Source organism: Temnothorax longispinosus, chromosome 1 (genome assembly GCF_030848805.1).
Source record: "Temnothorax longispinosus isolate EJ_2023e chromosome 1, Tlon_JGU_v1, whole genome shotgun sequence".
In the NCBI taxonomy this organism is placed as follows: Eukaryota; Metazoa; Arthropoda; class Insecta; order Hymenoptera; family Formicidae; genus Temnothorax; species Temnothorax longispinosus.
Window position 1 is genome coordinate 17278630 of NC_092358.1, and position 20248 is coordinate 17298877.

At 38.0% G+C, this 20248-nt stretch overlaps 1 protein-coding gene across 6 annotated transcripts in view; it reads left to right on the plus strand.

The window, feature by feature from the left end:
• Cher (filamin protein cher) overlaps nucleotides 1-20248 on the plus strand; it is a 55879-nt gene that overhangs the window by 14106 nt on the left and 21525 nt on the right. The window contains exons 4-17 of one of the 6 annotated variants that reach the window (XM_071777285.1): nucleotides 2502-2845; nucleotides 3540-3667; nucleotides 4024-4038; nucleotides 4658-4796; nucleotides 5469-5753; nucleotides 5870-6186; nucleotides 6490-6916; nucleotides 7179-7394; nucleotides 7670-8057; nucleotides 10348-10917; nucleotides 12060-12404; nucleotides 12561-13174; nucleotides 15001-15299; nucleotides 18134-18272. In XM_071777285.1, the coding sequence (XP_071633386.1) occupies nucleotides 2502-2845; nucleotides 3540-3667; nucleotides 4024-4038; nucleotides 4658-4796; nucleotides 5469-5753; nucleotides 5870-6186; nucleotides 6490-6916; nucleotides 7179-7394; nucleotides 7670-8057; nucleotides 10348-10917; nucleotides 12060-12404; nucleotides 12561-13174; nucleotides 15001-15299; nucleotides 18134-18272 (4226 nt within the window). Of the gene's footprint in view, nucleotides 1-2501; nucleotides 2846-3539; nucleotides 3668-4023; nucleotides 4039-4657; nucleotides 4797-5468; nucleotides 5754-5869; nucleotides 6187-6489; nucleotides 6917-7178; nucleotides 7395-7669; nucleotides 8058-10347; nucleotides 10918-12059; nucleotides 12405-12560; nucleotides 13175-15000; nucleotides 15300-18133; nucleotides 18273-19107; nucleotides 19238-20248 lie in introns of those variants that run through there. The other 5 variants (XM_071777305.1, XM_071777296.1, XM_071777314.1 and 2 more) reach the window with 5 other exon arrangements.

Genomic DNA, 20248 nt, shown 5'->3' on the forward strand with positions numbered 1-20248 from the left:
AATAATATTGTTCTTATCTCTAGAGATTTTAGAAAACTATTTATTTAGTTCCGATATCTCTGTATCTTTAGAGGTAATGAACCGTTTTAGTATCTCCAGTTTTTGTCAAAATGGAGTCCATACATTTTTCAATATAATGTTGAGTTTAAATTATATATGTATAATGGTAAAGCGTCTTATGTCTATTATTACTAATTCCTAAGATACAATGTTTAGGAAAAGTCATAGCAAAAATTGTTATAGTGTCTAATTTTTAAACCATGTACAACACGTGTTATTGACAGTTGTGATATTAAACATGTCATTTAAATTACTTTATTAAAAACTTAATAAATCAAGGCGTTATACTTTTATTTTATATCTAAAAAAATATGTATATCATTTTCCTATTTAAAACTTTAAACCTTATAATATTTTCTCTGAATTCATGCATGATAATAGAGATACGATTCTTTACCTCTAAGGTACAGATATAGGGAAGTTGGTCTCTATTCGATTTATTGTTTGTCACGAGGAAACTGTGAGGTGAGCGGAAGACCGAACGTCCGAGAATCTCGGACGCTTGGTCATCACGGGTGAATTAGCTGGCGCTTGGCCGACCCGCGTGTCACGGCGCTAACTACGTTTTTGTGACATCACTGGTTAGCACTCGGTAATTGCTGAAAATAGTCCGGATGAATCGTCACCGATGGCGACGAGAGGCGATTCCCCCCCGTCGTGCGAACAACGCGCGAACTTCATCGACGCCGCGGCGGGACAATGTCGAGTGCCGGCGGACAACAGAAATAACCGCGGCGGCTCGGATGCGACTAAATTCGAGCGACCGAGTGCATCTTCAGCGTTATTCTTAATAAGAGATCTACAACGATCGCGAGAGCTCTTTCTTACCTTCGTGAAGGGTATGTCAAGAAGGTGAATGACGCGCCGAGACTCTCGCAGCTGATGTTACGCGCGGAACGGCGTGCATGCTTAAACTATCAGCGTATCCGCAAAAGTTATGCAATAAAAAGATGTCACTGGCTATATTTATGTAAATTACAATTATGCTGATTAATCTTAGAGATTTTTATCATACGATTGACAGACTAAAACCTTCCATTGTCTATATCTCACATTAAGAAAGACATGCATTTTGTTTCCATTGTGCGTGGTTGAACATCACTGCCAATTTATTTACGAGTTGGTCACTTCGACTGAGATCAAAAGTATTAGTTCCCTTCTAAGATTAGCAAACAAGATCTTTGTATCAAAGATGACTGTTCGAAGAAAACCAAATTGTTCACCTCGACTTGTTGCTTCCTCGTTTCCGCACGTTAATAATACGTGTCATCTGATTTTAATCGTTTTTATTCTGACAAACATAACTTTGCCAGAAGTTTACCAACCATATAATTGATACCATTCTAGACAAAATTTAGATTCTGCAGTTATTCAGACATTTGGCGATCACTCAACAAATGAATCATGCGCGTCGAGGATATCTATTAGCACAATTTCATTGCGCAAACACGCAATGCGCCTTTTCGTTAGCGCGTCGCTTCGAGACGCGCATTGTGAAAGAACGCATCATCTCGATTCCATAAATGCATCGTGGTGAAATATTTCTCTTATAATAACGCCCACTCGATCTTACTCATGTCGGATAATTGAGCGGTGATCGATCTACGGATGAATAATAAGACTTTACGGGAAGGAGAACTCGATGAAATCTCTTCGCGAAAGAAAGGAAGTTACTCACTCATGAATAATAAATTTCAAGGAAGTTGCATTTTTATAAATTATATTATTATTCACCGCGTATTTAGATTTGAAATAATGCATGCAACTTTAAAGTGAGTTCTCTTTATATGAACTTATCTCACAGTACCTATTAAAATAAAAAGGAATTCTTACACACATTATTCATGATAGTAAAATTTAATCTCTCGCGAATAATAATTTCCGAGAACGTAAGGAGAAAGATTTGTAAACATAACACTTATGTGCGAATTATTGTTCAAAAGGATTTTTGATGTCGAATCGAATCGAATTGAATTTTATTTCCTCTTTCGAATTCGAATTGAATCGAATGGACAAAATTTTATTTGAATTGAATCGTTGAAATGTAATTTTTAATTAACAATATAATTATTATTAAATTGAATTTTAACATGTAGATAATAAAAGAATATTTTAATGTGGAAAAACAATTAATATTAATTATATAATAACAACTCTTCTTAAAGGAAAAAATATATTTAAATATTTAATATAAAACTAATAAAATATACTTTACTTAATGTCGCAGTAATTGAAACAATTAGGCAAAAAATCATAGATAAATTTGAATAGTTCGGATTCGAATCACAGAAATTCGAATTTGAATAGTTCGCACATCTCTAATAAAAACTCTTGAATCGCGGCCAATTCGACATCTATCCAGTAATAAAATATATAGTTTATAATATAAAGAGCTTGCTTATACGCCGAATATTAATCTACCTTTTCTCTTAATTTTGCAGACTCTTCGGACATCGTAGACTGTAAATTGAAGTTGATCCTCGGTCTAATATGGACCTTGATCCTGCACTACTCGATCTCTATGCCCATGTGGGAAGGCGACGACGGCGAGGACAAAGGCGCCACCCCGAAGCAGAGGCTGATGCACTGGATCCAGTCGAAGGTGCCGGATCTACCGATCACGAACTTTACTTCCGATTGGAACGACGGCCGCGCGGTAGGTGCGCTCGTCGACGCGGTCGCGCCCGGCCTTTGCCCGGATTGGCAGGACTGGAACCCGAAAGATGCGATTCAGAACGCGTCCGAAGCAATGGGTCTCGCTGACGACTGGCTCAATATTCCTCAGGTTCGCCGATATATTATATATTTTATTCGACTTTAAGTTCTATTCGAAATAAGGAAAGATTTGGATTGATCACACTTATATCGAATTCATATTACTTTTACCAATTACATGTACGTTAACTTTTCAAAACGTTATTAAACTTATGACTTACTTTGATGGATTATAATTTTAATTGAAGATTATCTATGGAACCAATAGGTATCTATGGAAAGAACCAATTAGTTAACATGTGTGGCGTAAAAAGATGTATAATTACCGATAAATTAATTTTTTCAAAATAAATAGAGATATGCCATTTTCGGTTTGGTAATCTTCTGGTTGATTGTGTCTAAAATATTTGTGTAAAACATTTTATATACTTTTTTCCACTCAAATTGCGCCGATTATTGGCGGTTTTTAAGTACAATCATTTAATGGGACAATAAATTTAAATCGATAACCGCTTTAATATTTTTATGCTAATAAGCATTCTTTTAATCACTGTGAAGAATTTATTGCGAAAAATGCCATCTCAGCCAGAGTTCGAACCTGGACCTCTCTTCAATCCGTGACGGGCGTCTTTACTAATTCGATCACTGAGGCATACCTATGGTGATATTTATCGCTATAACCAATAAATATTAATGAAAATAAAAAATAATTTTTAATTTCACGGGTAAGAAGCGTCTCACGAATTGCGTCATTTTCGTTACAGCTCATTAAACCCGAAGAGATGGTGAACCCTAACATCGACGAGATGTCGATGATGACATACCTGTCGCAATACCCGAGCGCAAAATTAAAATCAGGTGCCCCTTTGCGCGCCCGAACGAATCCAAACAGGTAGGAATAAAAACAGCTTTGTATCTCTTAAAACGTTATCACGAGAACGTGTTTCGTATTATGTATTTCTTTTTTGCAATGTTATTTATTGCAAACAATTTCCTTTATTTTGAATACTTTATTATATGATGTTTTTCGTATCTTATTATATTATATTGCTCATAAAAAATGCTACAATCGGTACTGTTTATTATGATTTCGATCATCTAAGAGTGATCTGAAATGATCGTAAATGATCTTTTTTTCTGTTTCGGCGTACGGTTGTTAGTAGAAATGTGCGAAACAAACTGCGCGTGTAGATCTCTGATGTGGTGATTGTGATTAATTAATCAATTTATTTCATTTCTCGGTCGCAGCATCCCACCGCCGCGGTAAGTCGCGCATTGATCATGTATTGTGACGTATAACGGTTTTTGCGCAATTAATGTCCGCCGCCTTAATGAGATCTATCTCTTAACCCACAACGCTCCTAATCACTTCTTTATACGTTGTATATGTACGTAAAACGCTTGATAGAGTAAATAAACCTGCGTAGTGCGCGATTAGCGAATACACGGTTTGCAAATTTCCTCAAGAGGAAACGAGCGAGAGAGTTTGATTAGTATGGTGCAATGATTTTATACCTTTCCCGAGTTTTTGCGGATAGATAGATTTTCTTTGCGGATAGATAGACTTTCTTTTTTCTCAAAGCTTAATGTAATAACATTATAATTAATCTCTTTGTACGTGTACACACGTGAAAGTTTCACGGAGGGCCAAATTGAACTAATCGGATAGTGAGTGATCGCAATTCTGCAGAACGTGTCGCGCGCTTGCAAATTTTTGTTTTCAAAAAGATCGAGGCAAATCATCGCGCAATCATCGTGGCACAAAGCAACCGCTTGTAACCGTCTGGCAAATGGATTTACTTAACGTATTGATGTAACAATGTCGCGGCCACTGGGCTGGTAGCTTACAAATTATCTTTTCTAACTGTATCTTCTTGCGCAGAGTGCGTGCTTATGGCCCCGGTATAGAACCAACTGGCCCAATCGTCGGCGCACCCGCCAATTTCACCGTGGAAACCTTCTCCGCCGGCAAGGGTAACGTTGACGTCATCGTCGATGATCCCAAAGGAAACAAACTACCGGTAAGTCTATCGAATGATGTTCGATCAAGTTTCCAAATACAAAATCTTTAGATAGTTTGTCTGAAAACATTGGTCCAAGCTGTGCAAATTGTTTCCAAAAATTTGGAATAGTTTTCTACATTCTTTTGATGCGTCCGAGATGGGAATTTCTTTTGTAATTAAACTTATGAAATAAGGATTATGAAATTATATTTGTAGCAATTTTAGAAAAGTTAAAGTTACTAATAAATCTGTTAACAATAATCAATTTCTTCAGTTTATTCCAATAAGACTTTATCTTCAATAGTATTTTAATTTACTTAATTATATGACCAAGATTAAAGGCAAAAGATTTTACTGAGAAAAGAGGCAGTCTTTTAATTTACTAGAGAGAGATTAGAAAAATTTCCTGCAAGTCAAATCCATATGCCGTTTTAATATTAACTAAATAGGTATGTGCTAATGGCATCTATTGTCGAGCGCGGAAGTCGGAAGATTCTTATCACAATCGGAGTAATTACGCCACAGGACGTGGACACGTGTGATGCAATAGCTATTTGTGTACCGCGTGACTATTACGTATTATCTGAATGTACGAGCATTCGCGCGATATGAACGCGAACAAGTTGAACGAACGCCGTCCTTATTCCCCGTATTATATCCTGATGATGCCGACTCGATTGTGTTTTCAAGGTCGATATCAGATTCAACAAGGACAGGAACCTGACATACTCGGTCTCGTATACTCCGAAGACAGAGGGTCCGCACAAAGTGAAGGTGCTCTTCGCCGGCCGGGAGATCCCGAAGAGTCCGTATACTGTTAATGTTGAGGGGCACGCTGGTGATCCGAGCAAAGTCACGGCGAGCGGGCCGGGTCTGCAACCGGAGGGAGTCGTCGTGAACAGACCTACCTTCTTCGACATCTTTACGAAGGACGCCGGTCGTGGAGTGCCGGAAGTTATCATCCTGGATCCGCAGGTAAAAAATGATCGGCATCGTTCGTTACGCGTCATTACTAAATAACAGAATAAAATATCATTATGATAAATCTTGTTATTCCGTGTAAATATTTTTATATGTAATTTAACTTGCAGGGTAGCAAAACCACGGTGCCAGCAAAGCTGCGTCAGACTTCGCCAGACGTCTGGAGATGTGAGTACGTGTCGCCAGTGACAGGCATACATTCCGTCAATGTTTTCTTCGCCGGCAAACCTATACCCGGAAGTCCCATTGGCGTCAACATCGCGCCGGTTTCCGATGCGAAGAAATGCAGAGCGTACGGACGAGGGTTGTTGCCTACTGGCGTCCGTGTCCAGGACATCGCCGACTTCGTCGTCCTCACTAAGGACGCCGGTGAGGGTGTACCGGACATTCGCGTAATCGGCCCGGGAGGCGTCAATCGACCAGTGCAGTAAGTCCTTGCTATATTCAGTAAAAATTGTCACTCAAGAATACTTTGTTACTTTTAACATTTTACTTCTCGGTTTATGTCACATTTATTATTTTTATATATTTTATTACACTTTCATATAACTTTTTAAACGTTAATGAGAAACGAGATTGTAAATAAAATTATCAAAATTTTGTCCGTTTAAATTTGGAAAAAAAAGGGAAAATATGAAATGGAGCAAGTGTTGAAATATCTTGTGTCAGACGTTTTTGCTTTAAATTCAATTATCGATTTCATTAACGATATTGCATAAAATTATTTTAGAATGTCCAAAACCGACGCTACGACTTACAAATGCCACTATACACCGATCAAGGAAGGTCGCCACGTAGTAATGATCACGTATGGCGGCAAAGAGATTCCCAAGTCACCCTTCGAGGTCAATGTGGGTCCTTACAAGGAGTCCAACATCAGGGCTTTCGGACCGGGTCTGCACACCGGCGTCGTCGGCCAACCAGCGAAATTTACAGTAGACACAAACGGTGAGACCGGCGCCCTTGGTTTCTCCATCGAAGGCCCGTCCAAAGCAAAGATAGAATGCAACGATAATGGCGATGGAACCGCCGATGTTTCTTACCTGCCTACCGCGCCGGGCCAGTACGCGGTCCACATCCTCTGCGATAACGAGGATATCCCCAAATCGCCTTATATCGCGACTATTTCACCAAAGGCCGACTTCGATCCGGAAAAGGTAAACTCGAGTTTTTATTTTACTATTAATATTTCTTTATATAATCTGTATATATGTATACATTTTCCATGTATATTTTTATATATACCTACTTTTGCTTATATTCTAGAATAATCTAGAACATCTTATAGTAATGAAAAACATATTTTCCAATTTTTTACATCCAATAAATTCAATATTAACCAAATTAGTAATAATATGTTGCTTTTATTGACTCGGCCGGTGAAAGAAATCACCGTACAGTATCGATTGTACTTTGTAGGTTGAAGTTCATGGACCAGGAATTCAGCCAGAAGGTGTTGCCAGAGATAAACCGACGCACTTTACGGTGGATGCGAAAAAAGCTGGTCAAGCGGCTCTGGAAGTCGTCATCCAGGATGCTCTTGGAAGAGACGTTCCGCTTAGATTAGAAGACAAGCGGGATGGCACTGTCCAAGCGCATTATACACCTACATCTAGTTCCCAGCATGTTGTGATGGTACGACCAGAATATTGGCTTCGAAAGCCTTGAATTGAATTTTCGCTGCTCGTTGATTCCTTAGAACATGCTATTTTTTAATCAGAAAAAATGAAAGTAGTCAATGTGAGACTTCTTAGCAGAATAAAACCGATGGAATTTGGATTTATATTGGATACTTCCATCCAAATTAAAACAGATACATAGAGCATTGCATAAAACTTTGTTGAAATATTCAGCGAAAGCATGACCGTAGTGCCAACTTATTTCGATTTCTTAAAAATATCTTTTTCCAGGTGAACTATGGCGGAGTGGCCACGAAGAAATCTCCGTATAGAGTTAAGATAGCTTCGCCTTTGAATCCCGCCATGGTCTCCGCTTTCGGTCCCGGTCTTGAGAAAGATGTGAAATCGAACATTCCGACACATTTCAACGTCGACTGTCGCGAGGCTGGCCCCGGTAAATTGGATGTCAAAATGCTGAGCCCCGAAGGTCGGGAACTTCCAATTTCGCTTACGGATAATGAGGATGGCACATACGTCGTGGACTACATGCCGCCCCAACCGGGAAACTATACGGTGAATCTCAACTATGGCGGTCTGAAAGTACCCCAGTGTCCCATTAAAGTTAACGTACAGCCTCATGTGGATGTGTCCAAGGTCAAAGTGGACGGCCTGGAACCAAGTGAGTATAATTATCGAAAATTCTTCAAGTACCGCCTAATATTTCGATTACCATACACTATCGGTTTATTTAAAATCAGATTTAATCATCTGATAAATGCGTCACTAATCGCAGATATGCTCGAATCAAAATATTATACGCAGCATCTCGTTCTACGAAATTGGGACAATGGTTGAATGTTCTTTGGCATAATATCTCGTATTTTGAAGTTATAAACCTGACGACATGTTTGATCGATTAGTAGTATTTCATTATAATTATAATTTTAACAATATATAAGTAAAAAAAAAAATATATATATATATATATACATATATATTATTTTACTTCTTTTAAATTATTAGAACTGAATTTATAAATAAACTTAATTAATAATTAATATTACATGTAATAGTGTAGACTATTAACAAGAGATAATCAAGAACATTTATCTATCGTTATATCTCATTTGGTTTGAACGAAATAATTCTCCCGTAGTAAAAATCTAAAAATTTTATGTTTATTATCTTTTAATTTGATAACTTGTTAAACGCGATTAGATGAGGATCAATAAGTGCAATTAATAAGAGCTTGCACTCCGATAAATGCGTTAGCTCGAAAATAAATCGCGCCAAATCACGCTCTTTCCAGCGATCATTGAGAAGAATAATTTTCGCGGCATACAGCCGATATTCTTTTCGAGGATCATTCGGGACGCTACCGTGTAGCGTGGACGATGCGTGTATCTAGCCTGGATTATCGAAATATAGCGTTGCCAAGGTCTCCCCGCGGATAGATATTCCGCTGGAGCGCGAACCGATGACTTATTTATAGCGGCGCTCGCGGATTTCTCACAGTTGACACGTACACCCTATCGCGTTTCGTATATTCTAAAAATATTGCATTTCGGTATTGCTTACGCGTTGCGTCTTCCACATAACTTTACCTGGAGCCCTCCACACGCAGGAAGGCAGCAAGCAGCTCCGTCGCATTGAGCGCGTCACGATAAAATTCTAAAAATAAGCAAATAGCAGTAGCGTTCAAGAAATCAATATACAATTTTTTGTAAAAATAAATAATTATTTTTGCACGCTGAATAATATACACGTTGTAACTGAATGCACTTTTAGCTAAGACCACGTTATCAGTGTTTCGTTAATCGCGGGAGATCCTCCTATTTTGGAATACGCTCCGCCTAATTTACACGCGCATTGTGAGCTTATGTATGTGGCTTTCTCTCACAAACTCGATGCACATCCAGTATTTGAGATCTAACAGTTATGATAACTTTGCGCGACGAACGTCCGGCCGTACTTGCTGGTGAGTGTTGGCCCGTAAACTGCGTATTATAATTAATCACTCGAATTCTTCAAGTTTTTGTACATTCAGTAGAGATGTGCGAACTATTCGAATTCGAACTTCTATGATTCGAACTATTCGAAACTTTCGAATCTAGATGGATCGAATACGAATCATATACATTGTCAATTTTATAAAATCACATTTCCAGTTGATAAGCAAAAGTACGATCATATTAATAGGTGCGTTCAGTGAGCCCATCTAGTATTATAACCACTCACTGAGCGGCTAAGTATGGCAGTCAAAAAGTTTATTTCCAATTCTTGACATGCCTTGTAATCCTATCTAATTATAAATAAAAGTTTTAATACGCATAAAAAAAATAGTAAGCTATTAGTATTGATAAAATAAACTATATTATTTTATTTTAATTTCTATGTATGTTATTGGATACTACATTAGAGTATTTTAATAATTTATCTATGATTTTTCGCCTAATTGTTTCAGTTACTGCGACATTAAATAAAGTATTTTTTATTAGTTTTATATTAAATATTTAAATATGTTTTGCTTTAAAAAGAACTTATATATAGAAAAATAACTTTATCTCCGCCATAGTGATTAAAACCAAAATATTATTTTATTGCTTGACTTGAACTTATATTATATAATTAATATTATTTTTTCACATTAAAATAGTTTCTTATTATCTATGTTAAAATTCAATCTGATAATAAATAATTATATTGTTAATTACAAATTATATTTCAACGATTCGATTCGATCCGACACGAAAAATCTTTGATTCGCACATCTCTGACGTTCAGTTCATCCTTATTAATTCAATCCCTCGTAATCGTCGATCCTCTCTTCGACGAGCATCGACCGCGATTTCACCAGCAAAAGACGGCGCGACGTCCGTTCGCCGGCTCGCGGGCCGTCGTCCCGTCGCGCAAGCACAAGCGAAAGACGCATCGCGGCTCACCACGAGAAACCGCAAACGTCCTCGCAGCGGCCCCGGTGAACAGCCTGCAGCAGTTCCGCGTGATAACGCAGGAGGCGGGCAGGGCGGCGGACTTCCAGGTGGCGATCACAGCCCCGTCCGGCAATCGCGTCAAGGCGCACGTGGTGCCGACCCACGAGGGCTACCTGGTCAACTTCACGCCCACCGAGCTGGGCGAGTATCTGCTGGCCATCAGCTTCGGTGGCGAACCGATCTCGAAACAACCGTACCGGCTGACCTGCGTCCACGGCTCCGATCCGGGCAAGGTGCGCGCCTCAGGACCCGGTCTCTCCCACGGCGTGGTGAACAAGCCGGCCGAGTTCGTGATCGACACGCGCGGCGCCGGTCAAGGTGGCCTCGGCGTCACCGTCGAGGGTCCCTGCGAGGCCGCGATTAATTGCCGGGACAACGGCGATGGCACCTGCTCCGTCGCCTACCTGCCCACCGAGGCCGGCGACTACGGCATCAACATCACCTTCAACGAGCAGCACGTGCCGGGCTCGCCCTTCCAGGCCATCGTCGTGCCGGACGCGGACCTTTCCAAGATCAAAGTCAGCGGCAGCGGCATCCAGCCACACGGTACCGTTAAGGAACGTCAGCACGGAAATCGTTTTGCGATTGGAAATTGAGAGAAAGAGTATTATTGTGACTTGCTCGTCTCTGATTTGCGCGATCAGTCTCGTAATGCGTCTCGAGATTTTGTAGGGATGGACAATACTGTTCAATATTCGTGCATGTAGAATGAATTCTTTAGAAAATCCCGATGATCATTCCGAGATGCATACGTTGACGTGTGTTGCGATTGCATTTTTTTGATGGCTCATTGTCATTATGGCATTCCCTGCTCTAGACTTTTTGATCTGTAGCTGTCTTTATCGTTATACTTTTGTTACAAGGCACTTGAATGCTTGAAGACACACTTGAGGACATGTTTGTAAAAAGTATGTACGGAACGACAATTTTTAAGTTTGTTTCTTTCTACGACCATGCTTCGTTTTCAGTTTGTCCAATGATTGAAATCCAATGCCATAAATAATAACCTTGTATGCTATTGTGATTTTTTTTATGTTATTCATTTATAGAATGCAATTACATTTTATATATTGTTTTACAATATGCGCTTATGTATTGCCATTTTAACAAATAATTTGTTAAATTAGGTATTACGTATTGTTTAAAACAAATAGACGTTTTATTAAATTATAAACGATACGTTAGGCAGGGTAATTCAGTGTATTCAGTGTATCTATTGTAAAAACGTACCTGAAAATCACATTTAGTACAATATTAATATTTATATAATATTTAGTACAATTTATTGTGATAATAGTAGTAATAACATAAAATTATTTTGATTTTTATTAAAGACGTATGTGTTTATTTTATATTATTGTTTCATATAAAACTTCAACCTGTAAGAAAATATGCAAAATTTAAAATACAGGATTATAAATGTAATATCTTCAATATTACAAAATTCATTTTACATCATCAATCTCGAATTTTCGGACATGAAAGAGATATGCAATTCAAGAAAAATAATTTTTTCGAATAATAAAATTTAATTTCAAAAAAGTTAATTATATATATATATATATATATATATATATATATATATATATATTATATATTATATATATATTATATATATATTAGATATGCGTATTTATTTGAAACAAACATTCGAGCGTCTTCATTCAATGTATTATCGCGTTTTGCAGGTTTATTCGTGAACAAGCAAACGGCGTTCACGATAGACGCGAGAGACATCGCCAAGTCGAAGACCGACGACGGCAAGGTGTCCTGCACCATAAACAACCCCAATGGCGGAAAGATCGAGAAGCTCATCATCCCCCAGGGTGACGGCACCTACCGCGTCAGCTACACACCGTTTGAGGAGGGCTGTCACACCATCGAAATTCTCTACGACAACGTGCCAATCCCGGGTTCGCCGTTCTCCGTCAACGTGCAACGCGGCTCCGATCCCAGCAAGTGCCGCGCGTATGGTCCTGGCTTGGAGAAGGGCATCGTGAACAAGACGAACCGTTTCACGGTGGAGACCAGAGGTCTGCAAGCCAACATTTCGATCAAACAAATTCTTAATGCTGTAACTTTATACTACCTACAAATTGTATAATTGAGAACATGAAGATTATTACGTAGACGATGGGAAATATAGGGAAAATAGAGAAGAAATAGCACATGTGCGACTTTTTTTTCAGAGGCCGGCAACGGCGGCTTGGGTTTGTCTATCACGGGCGACGGAGAGGTCAAGGCGGAGGCCAAGGATAATTACGATGGTTCCTGCACCGTCGAATACGTTCCCACGGAACCCGGTGACTACGAAATCGGCATCAAATTCGCCGAACAGAACATACCTGGTTCGCCGTTCAAGATCGAGGTGGTATCGGACTCGGAGGCGAAGAACGTGATCGCTTACGGACCCGGCCTGCAACCTGAGATGGTACGCGAGGGCGTGCCCGCCAAGTTCACGGTAGACACGTCCAAGTGCGCCAAGGCGGCGCAGCTGGATGTAAGACTGTCGACTGACAAGGGACAGGCGCAGAAGCCGCAGATCAAGAACAAGGGCGACGGCCTGTACGAGGTGACGTATCAGCCACCGCCTGCCGGAAGTAACGTGCACGTCGGCGTTACTTACGACGGCGAGGACATCAATGGCAGTCCGTACAAGGTGAAGGTCCTGCCCACCGTGGAGCCCAGCAAGGTGACGTTGTCGGGTCCCGGGGTGTCGCCTGTCTGCACTGCCTCCTTCCCGACTGACTTCGTCGTGGATACTTCCAATGCTGGATACGGCGATCTCGAAGTGCAAGTTGTGGTGAGTAATATCGCGCGAAGTGTTTTGTATCGCGCGTTTGACATTCTACATTTGCACATTCGATTCGAGGGAGCAGAAAGGGAGTTATATATATATTTTTACAAATATTAGTCTTAAACTTATTGTTAAAAATAATAATTAACATACAAAAGATTCTCGTAAATATTTCTATGTATTAAGAACAGGATATAATTAATTTTTTTTTAAATTTACGAACTGTATAACATTCTCTTTTTTCTTCTAAATAACTTTTTTTTTATTTTTATTTTGGAAGCCTATAATAGTGATCACGGATACTGGCGAAGCTGTAAGAAAGCAGTTATCCCCTTGAAATCTTACTAATGATATCTCATTGATGAAGAAATCGGCGTATCTACCAAATGAAGTTTTGGGAAGAAGAAGTTGCAATCATCTTTTTAAAACTTTTTAGAAATTCAATTGCTTCGATTTTCAATCGTGAAGCAAATAAAATCTCACTGATTTATATTCACGCGCAGTATTGGCGAGTTCAAAAAATTTATATTATTATCAAAATATATTGCAAAGTATTATATGTTTATTAATTTGTATTAATATATGTACAAAATAAGTAAAAAATATAGAAATTATACAAGATTGAGCTAGTCCTTTTCGAAGAAATAAGCTTTTTCTATTTTTTTAGACATAAAAATTACGCAAAAATAGAAGATATTCCGTAATAGAAATTTAACCCGTTAAGGTGAAATTTCATGGGCAGTGAAAAGCAGCAGCAGATCGTATTGATTGGCTGCAAAATAGAGAAGTTCTCGAGTTCCTAGAACTTCTCTATTTTGTAGCCAATCAGTACGATCTGCTGCTACTTTTCACTGCCCATGAAATTTCACCTTTACGGTTACTGGGGGTCCAGTCGACCCCGGACCAAGTTTACGGCTACATATCTGTAAACATATAAAAATATTTATTTACCCTATATTGAGTTATAAATCATCTTTATTTTTCATTTTTTGTCAAAATTCATCATTTCAAATTTCAAAATAAATATCTTTTTTTTTAACCCACTATATAACTAATTTTTATATGAAAGTATACTGTCTTAGAAATACACCCTTAAATTTTTGTCGAAAAATAATGAAAATTAATAATTTGATGAATATTTTTCTATAAAAAGTCAATTTTTTTAAAATTGTTTTACTCATTTTTTTTTATTATGTTAAAATTAAAATTTCTTTGAAAAGAACTGTTGGGTCATAAGCAAGAGACCTTCAGATATGTCGCCAGTTAAATTTTTAAAACAAAATCTCAAATAGCATTCAAATGGCGATTGTTTTTCGACAAGGGGTCCAATAAACTCCGTGTAACCTTTATGTAATTATTTGAAGGTGTGACCGTAACGGGTTAATGGAAGAAAAACAATTTTCTACACTATCATAACTTATTTTATCACTTGAAAATTTACGTCAATTTCTTAATTCTTATATATTTAAGTTTATTTCAAAACTTTAAGAACGATATACAAAATCCCGACATCTCGATATATAGAAACATCATATAGGGTGTTTTCAATATCACTAACAATAAGTTGACCTATCATATTTTGGTGCCTATTGTGCCAATTTTCCAAATTGTCTCGATACCGGTTGTACAAACACCAATCAAAACTTTCACTTTTGTGTTTGCCAACATTGTAGCGGTTATTCGTATTTATCACCACACATTCAACGTGACTGCTCCTAGAAAGACCTATATATATCGACTATTAAGTGCAAATAATTGAATGACTAACGGGTAGTGTGAGCGATCGTGTTCATCACATTTTTGCAAATAACGCCTTCCCGAATCCTTTTCAGGGACCAGACCAAGTGCCGCGCAGAGTAGAAGTGCAGGACCTCGGCGATGGGAAGTACAAGGCGACCTATCTGCCGGACGACTGCGGCCGTTACAAGGTCAACGTGAAATATGGCGGCAAGGAAGTGCCGGGCAGCCCAGTGAACGTGCAGAGCGTGTCCACCGGCAAGGCGGATCAGTGCAAGATCAAAGAGGGCATTCAGCGCACTTTGGCTCAGGGCGAGGAGTACTGCATCACCGTGGACACCGAAAATGCAGGCCGCGGTGCAGTGACCTGCCGCATCCGCTCCACTTCCGGAAGGTGAGTCCGCGTGATCCGCGCCCCGATTTAAATCCGACTATTTCGGCGGAGGTGAATCAGTGAGACGAGACATTGCGGGAACCTTCAAAATCTCGCTCTCGCAGTTGCCGAATAACGTTCTGATCTTCGTTCTCCTTTCGAAATCTGAGATTTAATTTATCGTACAATTTTTTCACGCCGTTTGTGATTAGGATATGCTTAAGAGATATCTTTTTTTAGAAAAAGGAAATCTGTTGTGTGATATTATACGTATCTATGTCAATATTAATTAGAAATATTCTGCCTTTAATTTAATTTTAATTTGTCTATGAATCTTTAATCTGTATCTGATGTGTATCTTCACTCATTTTTTCTGCAAGAAGTGACTTACAGAAAAGTCAACTCTTTATTTGTGTTTTTTCTTTTTAATTTCAATATATTAAAGTCTTTGTAATTTTTAGTAATAATGTTCTTCGCACGTTATAAGTTATAACTTTGATGTTTTGTGTTACAAATATATACGTGGAGGCGGTTCATATTTTTACCGCATTCCTCGCATTTGCATTTTTCGACCTTCAGATTTCAGGCAAAAATTCCGTCTTATTTTATGCGTCACGGTGTCGCGACTTATTTATTTTTAATTCATAGGCGAAAACTCGAGAAAGATCTCTTACCGCTATTAAATATCGAATAAATTACAATAAATTATTATTTCATTTTTCTATGATGTCATATATTGTATGTTTCTTACATGTACAATTATATTATTATATTTTTTTATTCTTTATCTTACAAACTCTATAATTATAAGTTATTTTTCTAAATAATCAGTGCATTCACACTGCTTGCTGCTTTGTTGTTTGCAATTAAGTGATAAGAATCGCTATAAATAAATGGCTTTATTGTACCGAAATTTAGAAACAAACAATTTGAAAAAACAAATAAGAAGCACAAATAATAGAGACATATGTTGTTACACTTTGATTCATAATCATGTATTGGGATTAGATCTGCAGTGTAAAAGCGTTAATGACTAGTCGGCTGTAAATCGTGTAACAAATCCGGTAGAAATCAGGCACGTGGCACGTTGCCATTACGAACGTCATGTACACGGTGGTAATAAGTAGTTCGTCGCGAATTTCCGGCCGTGGTACCTATGTCGATTACCATATCGTAACATTGAAATGAAATGTCGGTTTGGTTTAATCCGAAAGCGAAATATACTTTTAATAAAACTTGGCATCGACAGCGAACGAACGCCAAGAGGAATGATTATTCAGGATGCACGAAGATTGATTTCATAAACAATATATATAAGCAAGTCGTTTTCTATAGGTACTCAATTGCAGAAATAAGAGAATTCTTTGTACGCAATATTCGTTTCTCGGGCTGGCTTTATCTCACACTATATACGTACAATTGGCAATTGAGCGCCAGATTAATTATATAATGTTGCATGTATTCCTCTAATTGTCATAGCTGATGCCAGACTATAGATCATTTTACACGCTTTCTTTGAAAAAGAGCCACATTGGAATTTCTTCATAAGAGTTTGTCATCCGTGTCGGACATTTGTTCGTCTAGTTGACACTTTATAGTGACAATTAAGTTGCGTTCGAATTAAATTTAATCCACATCAGTCGACACACACATCTACATTATTTGTCGAAAATTTATTTAAAGTTTGTATCGAATTTATACAGCGTGAATAAATATTAGAAAAAGATCTACGAAACTGATAATGTTTAAGATGATCTTAATATATTACTACAACAAAATGAAATGATAAATCTCGTAATCAGAAAGATAATCATGTCCTACTTTGTCATTGTCTAAGATTACTTTTCAGATTTCTTGTTATCATTTCTTGTTCGTTACAATGTCAAGATGGATGCTGTAACGCCGCGACATCCGCGCGATTATGTCCTTCGCGAATATTTCGGGATTTCTAGAAAGAGAGAGACGTGCACTTCTTATTCTGCCTAGATATCATGTGCATTTACGCATAACCGGGCGCGTGCTCTGTAAAAGAGCAGAGAGAGTTGTCACAACTTTGATCAAATCGACTATAAATGCATTCTGAACGCTGACAGTGGTGTACACACCTGCTACCTCATAATTCATCCATGATACCCCGTGTTGTTCGAGTTGGCAGTGAGTGTCTTCTGTCGAAAAGACATTTTAGAACGGGCCAAATTCTTTATCACAAGTGTACTAAGTGATGAGAAGCCACGTTGCGTCCAGTATTTCCTATAAACGCGATTTTCCAATTACATTTTACATGCTAAACCTATAACAAATAACGATTTATTTTATAGTTTATCATTCTTAGCAGTTATTTAAGATTTAAGCAGCACGCAAAAGTATAAAAGTGAATTATTGGATCGTTCAATTTTTTTATTTTGTACATTCTACGAATGTTAGTTTTCAAAAGTTGGTTAATAAGTTAAATTTTTTATACATATGAAGAGAAAAAGTATTCTGATAAATTATCATTGCAATGATAATTTCTCTCTCTTTATTTTGCTGTCTCTTTAAGAGTTGTTACTTTCAGTAAAGCTTTACAAAATTTTCTGATTGTTGTGATATAACTAAATCTCATCTCTTTGTAGAATTTAAATTTAGTTTTCTTTACGTAAAGAAGAAAAAAGTTTCTAACTTCTTTCAAGTTTCTTACTTTACTGGCGATTGAAAAATCTATATAATTAGGAACAAAGTCGCGAGAAAGTATTCGAAGTGACGTATTGCTGAATGAAATTGTAGCGGTGTCACGAAAATATGCGCGAAAATTTCGTGAATGGATCTCTGGTCTATATTTTAATCTCTGAATAATACGTCTCGGTCTGTGATTTCAGTGAAATCGTTGACATTGACATAGAAGACAACGGCGATGGCACAGTTAACATTTACTACACTGTTGCCGATGCGGGAGACTACACCCTCAGCATTAAGTTTGGCGGTCAACCGGTGCCTGAAGGATTCTATACCTTCACAGTGAGTAACAGCATTGTTTTTAATATTTTGCGATTTATTTTGCGAAATTTTTTTTTTTTTGTATACTTATCTGTTCGTACAAAATATGCGATGATCGAAGTTTGCAAAGTTCTTTATACAGCGCGCTGTATATCTTACAATAATCCTTAATATAAAAAACTTGTATCTATTAAAATTTCTACCACTGAAATAATTTTTTGGACTTTCTTGAAAATTTCCTGAAAGTTTCTTTAAAAAAATCATAATTTTTGTATTTTTGTTAATTCTTTTTATTGAATTAATCGCTGTGTGAAATTATTGTATTACCATACTAAAGAAATTCTTGAGTTTTCTCGTGTATTTATATCGACAAACGTGTCGGGTTCATACAGTGAAATGCAAAATAATTACATGAAATTGGACCGTAAAACGCGCGCTGATGAAATTATTTCTTAGTATCACTTGACGCCAAGATTTTTTTCTCGTTCCAATGAAGAACAACAAGTATTATTAATACGAATTTGGAATCAGTTTTTAAGTCAAGTATTTAATGTCTAAAAATATATATCCTTGCATTTATGATCAGTTGATATTTATAACGCGAGATCTGTTGCCGCGGGACAAGCGAGACACGTGCTGTAAACTTTGTTCGCGAATACTTCCTCTCGCGCGTGTCGGTTGCCTTTGAAAAACTTCGTGAGACAAGGGGCGACCGACGATGCGTGGAGTCTCCTTGTGTGATCGTCTTCCCGATGCCGATCTGGATGCCCGGTGCTCTCGTCAACGACGAGCCCCGGGTGGGTGGGGCGCGAGGTGTATCTAACTATAGAGGCAACACGTAGTGCAGGATATTGTCGCGTAGTCTCCAGCGAAACAGTCCACTGCGAAGGCTCATCGGGACCGCATCCGCTGGCTCGTTATCGCACGAATTCTCGCCTATCGTCACATGGACCCCGTCGCACCGTAACACACGAATTCCGCTCCAAGTAACACACACACACACACACACACACACACACACACACACACGCATACATCTTTATCTCTCGCTAAATCTTCTCTGCCTGTTACATCCCTCCCCACTTTACGTGGCACAGACCAGCTGTGTGTATGTGTGTGCGTGTGTGTGCATGTGTATCTATGCGCACGCGTGTGAGTGCTGCCGTCATCAAGTGGTCCAGAGTGCCTCCGATCGCAAATGTTGGACCGCCATTAACCTGCTAAAAGCGAAGAACCACACGAAGAACCTTTATTAATCCACATGTGATGTTTGATGCTGGCCAAACTACCTACTCTAATTCTGTAAACATCGGAAGTTATTTTATTTTCTTTATATGAACATTTCGTAATATAGAATGAATTAATATAATAATATGATCAGAGGTACATTTGTTCTGCATTATCGGATCGTTCAATCTTCTCTATACTTTCATAGGAAATAAAAATATAATTAAATATTAGTTTATAAATCTTTTCACTTATTACATATTTTCAGTATGTAATACGATAAGATATGCATTAATATAAATAAACATGTATGGTCAGACATTGTTCGTCTATCTACTTAAGTCGGATGGCTTTCTTTGTCAGTAGAAAAAGACTAATATGGCTAGACATCCCTCTTTTAAACAATAAGTAAAGACTGTAGACAAATGTATTTTTTTCTATTTTTTCTATTTTTTTTTTGTCAAATTTGTCTCATCGTCAGTTTGTTTTGCTTCGAAATCTGATTTAACACGACGCGAAGAGAAACGCGATGAGTTATGGAACGCGATGTAAGTCGGAGATATAAATGCTCGGATATTCGTGCGGTCGCCATGGCATTTTGTGACACCTGCTCAAGTAACTCACTAAACTTCAATGCTTGAGAAATATCATTGTCTCGAGATGCGCGGTTTTCTTTCTTTGGCGTGTGAACTGAATGAAGTGCTTGTGCTATTCAATTTTACACCCTTATTACGCGCAGCTTAATACATTCGACTATTCAATAAAAAAAA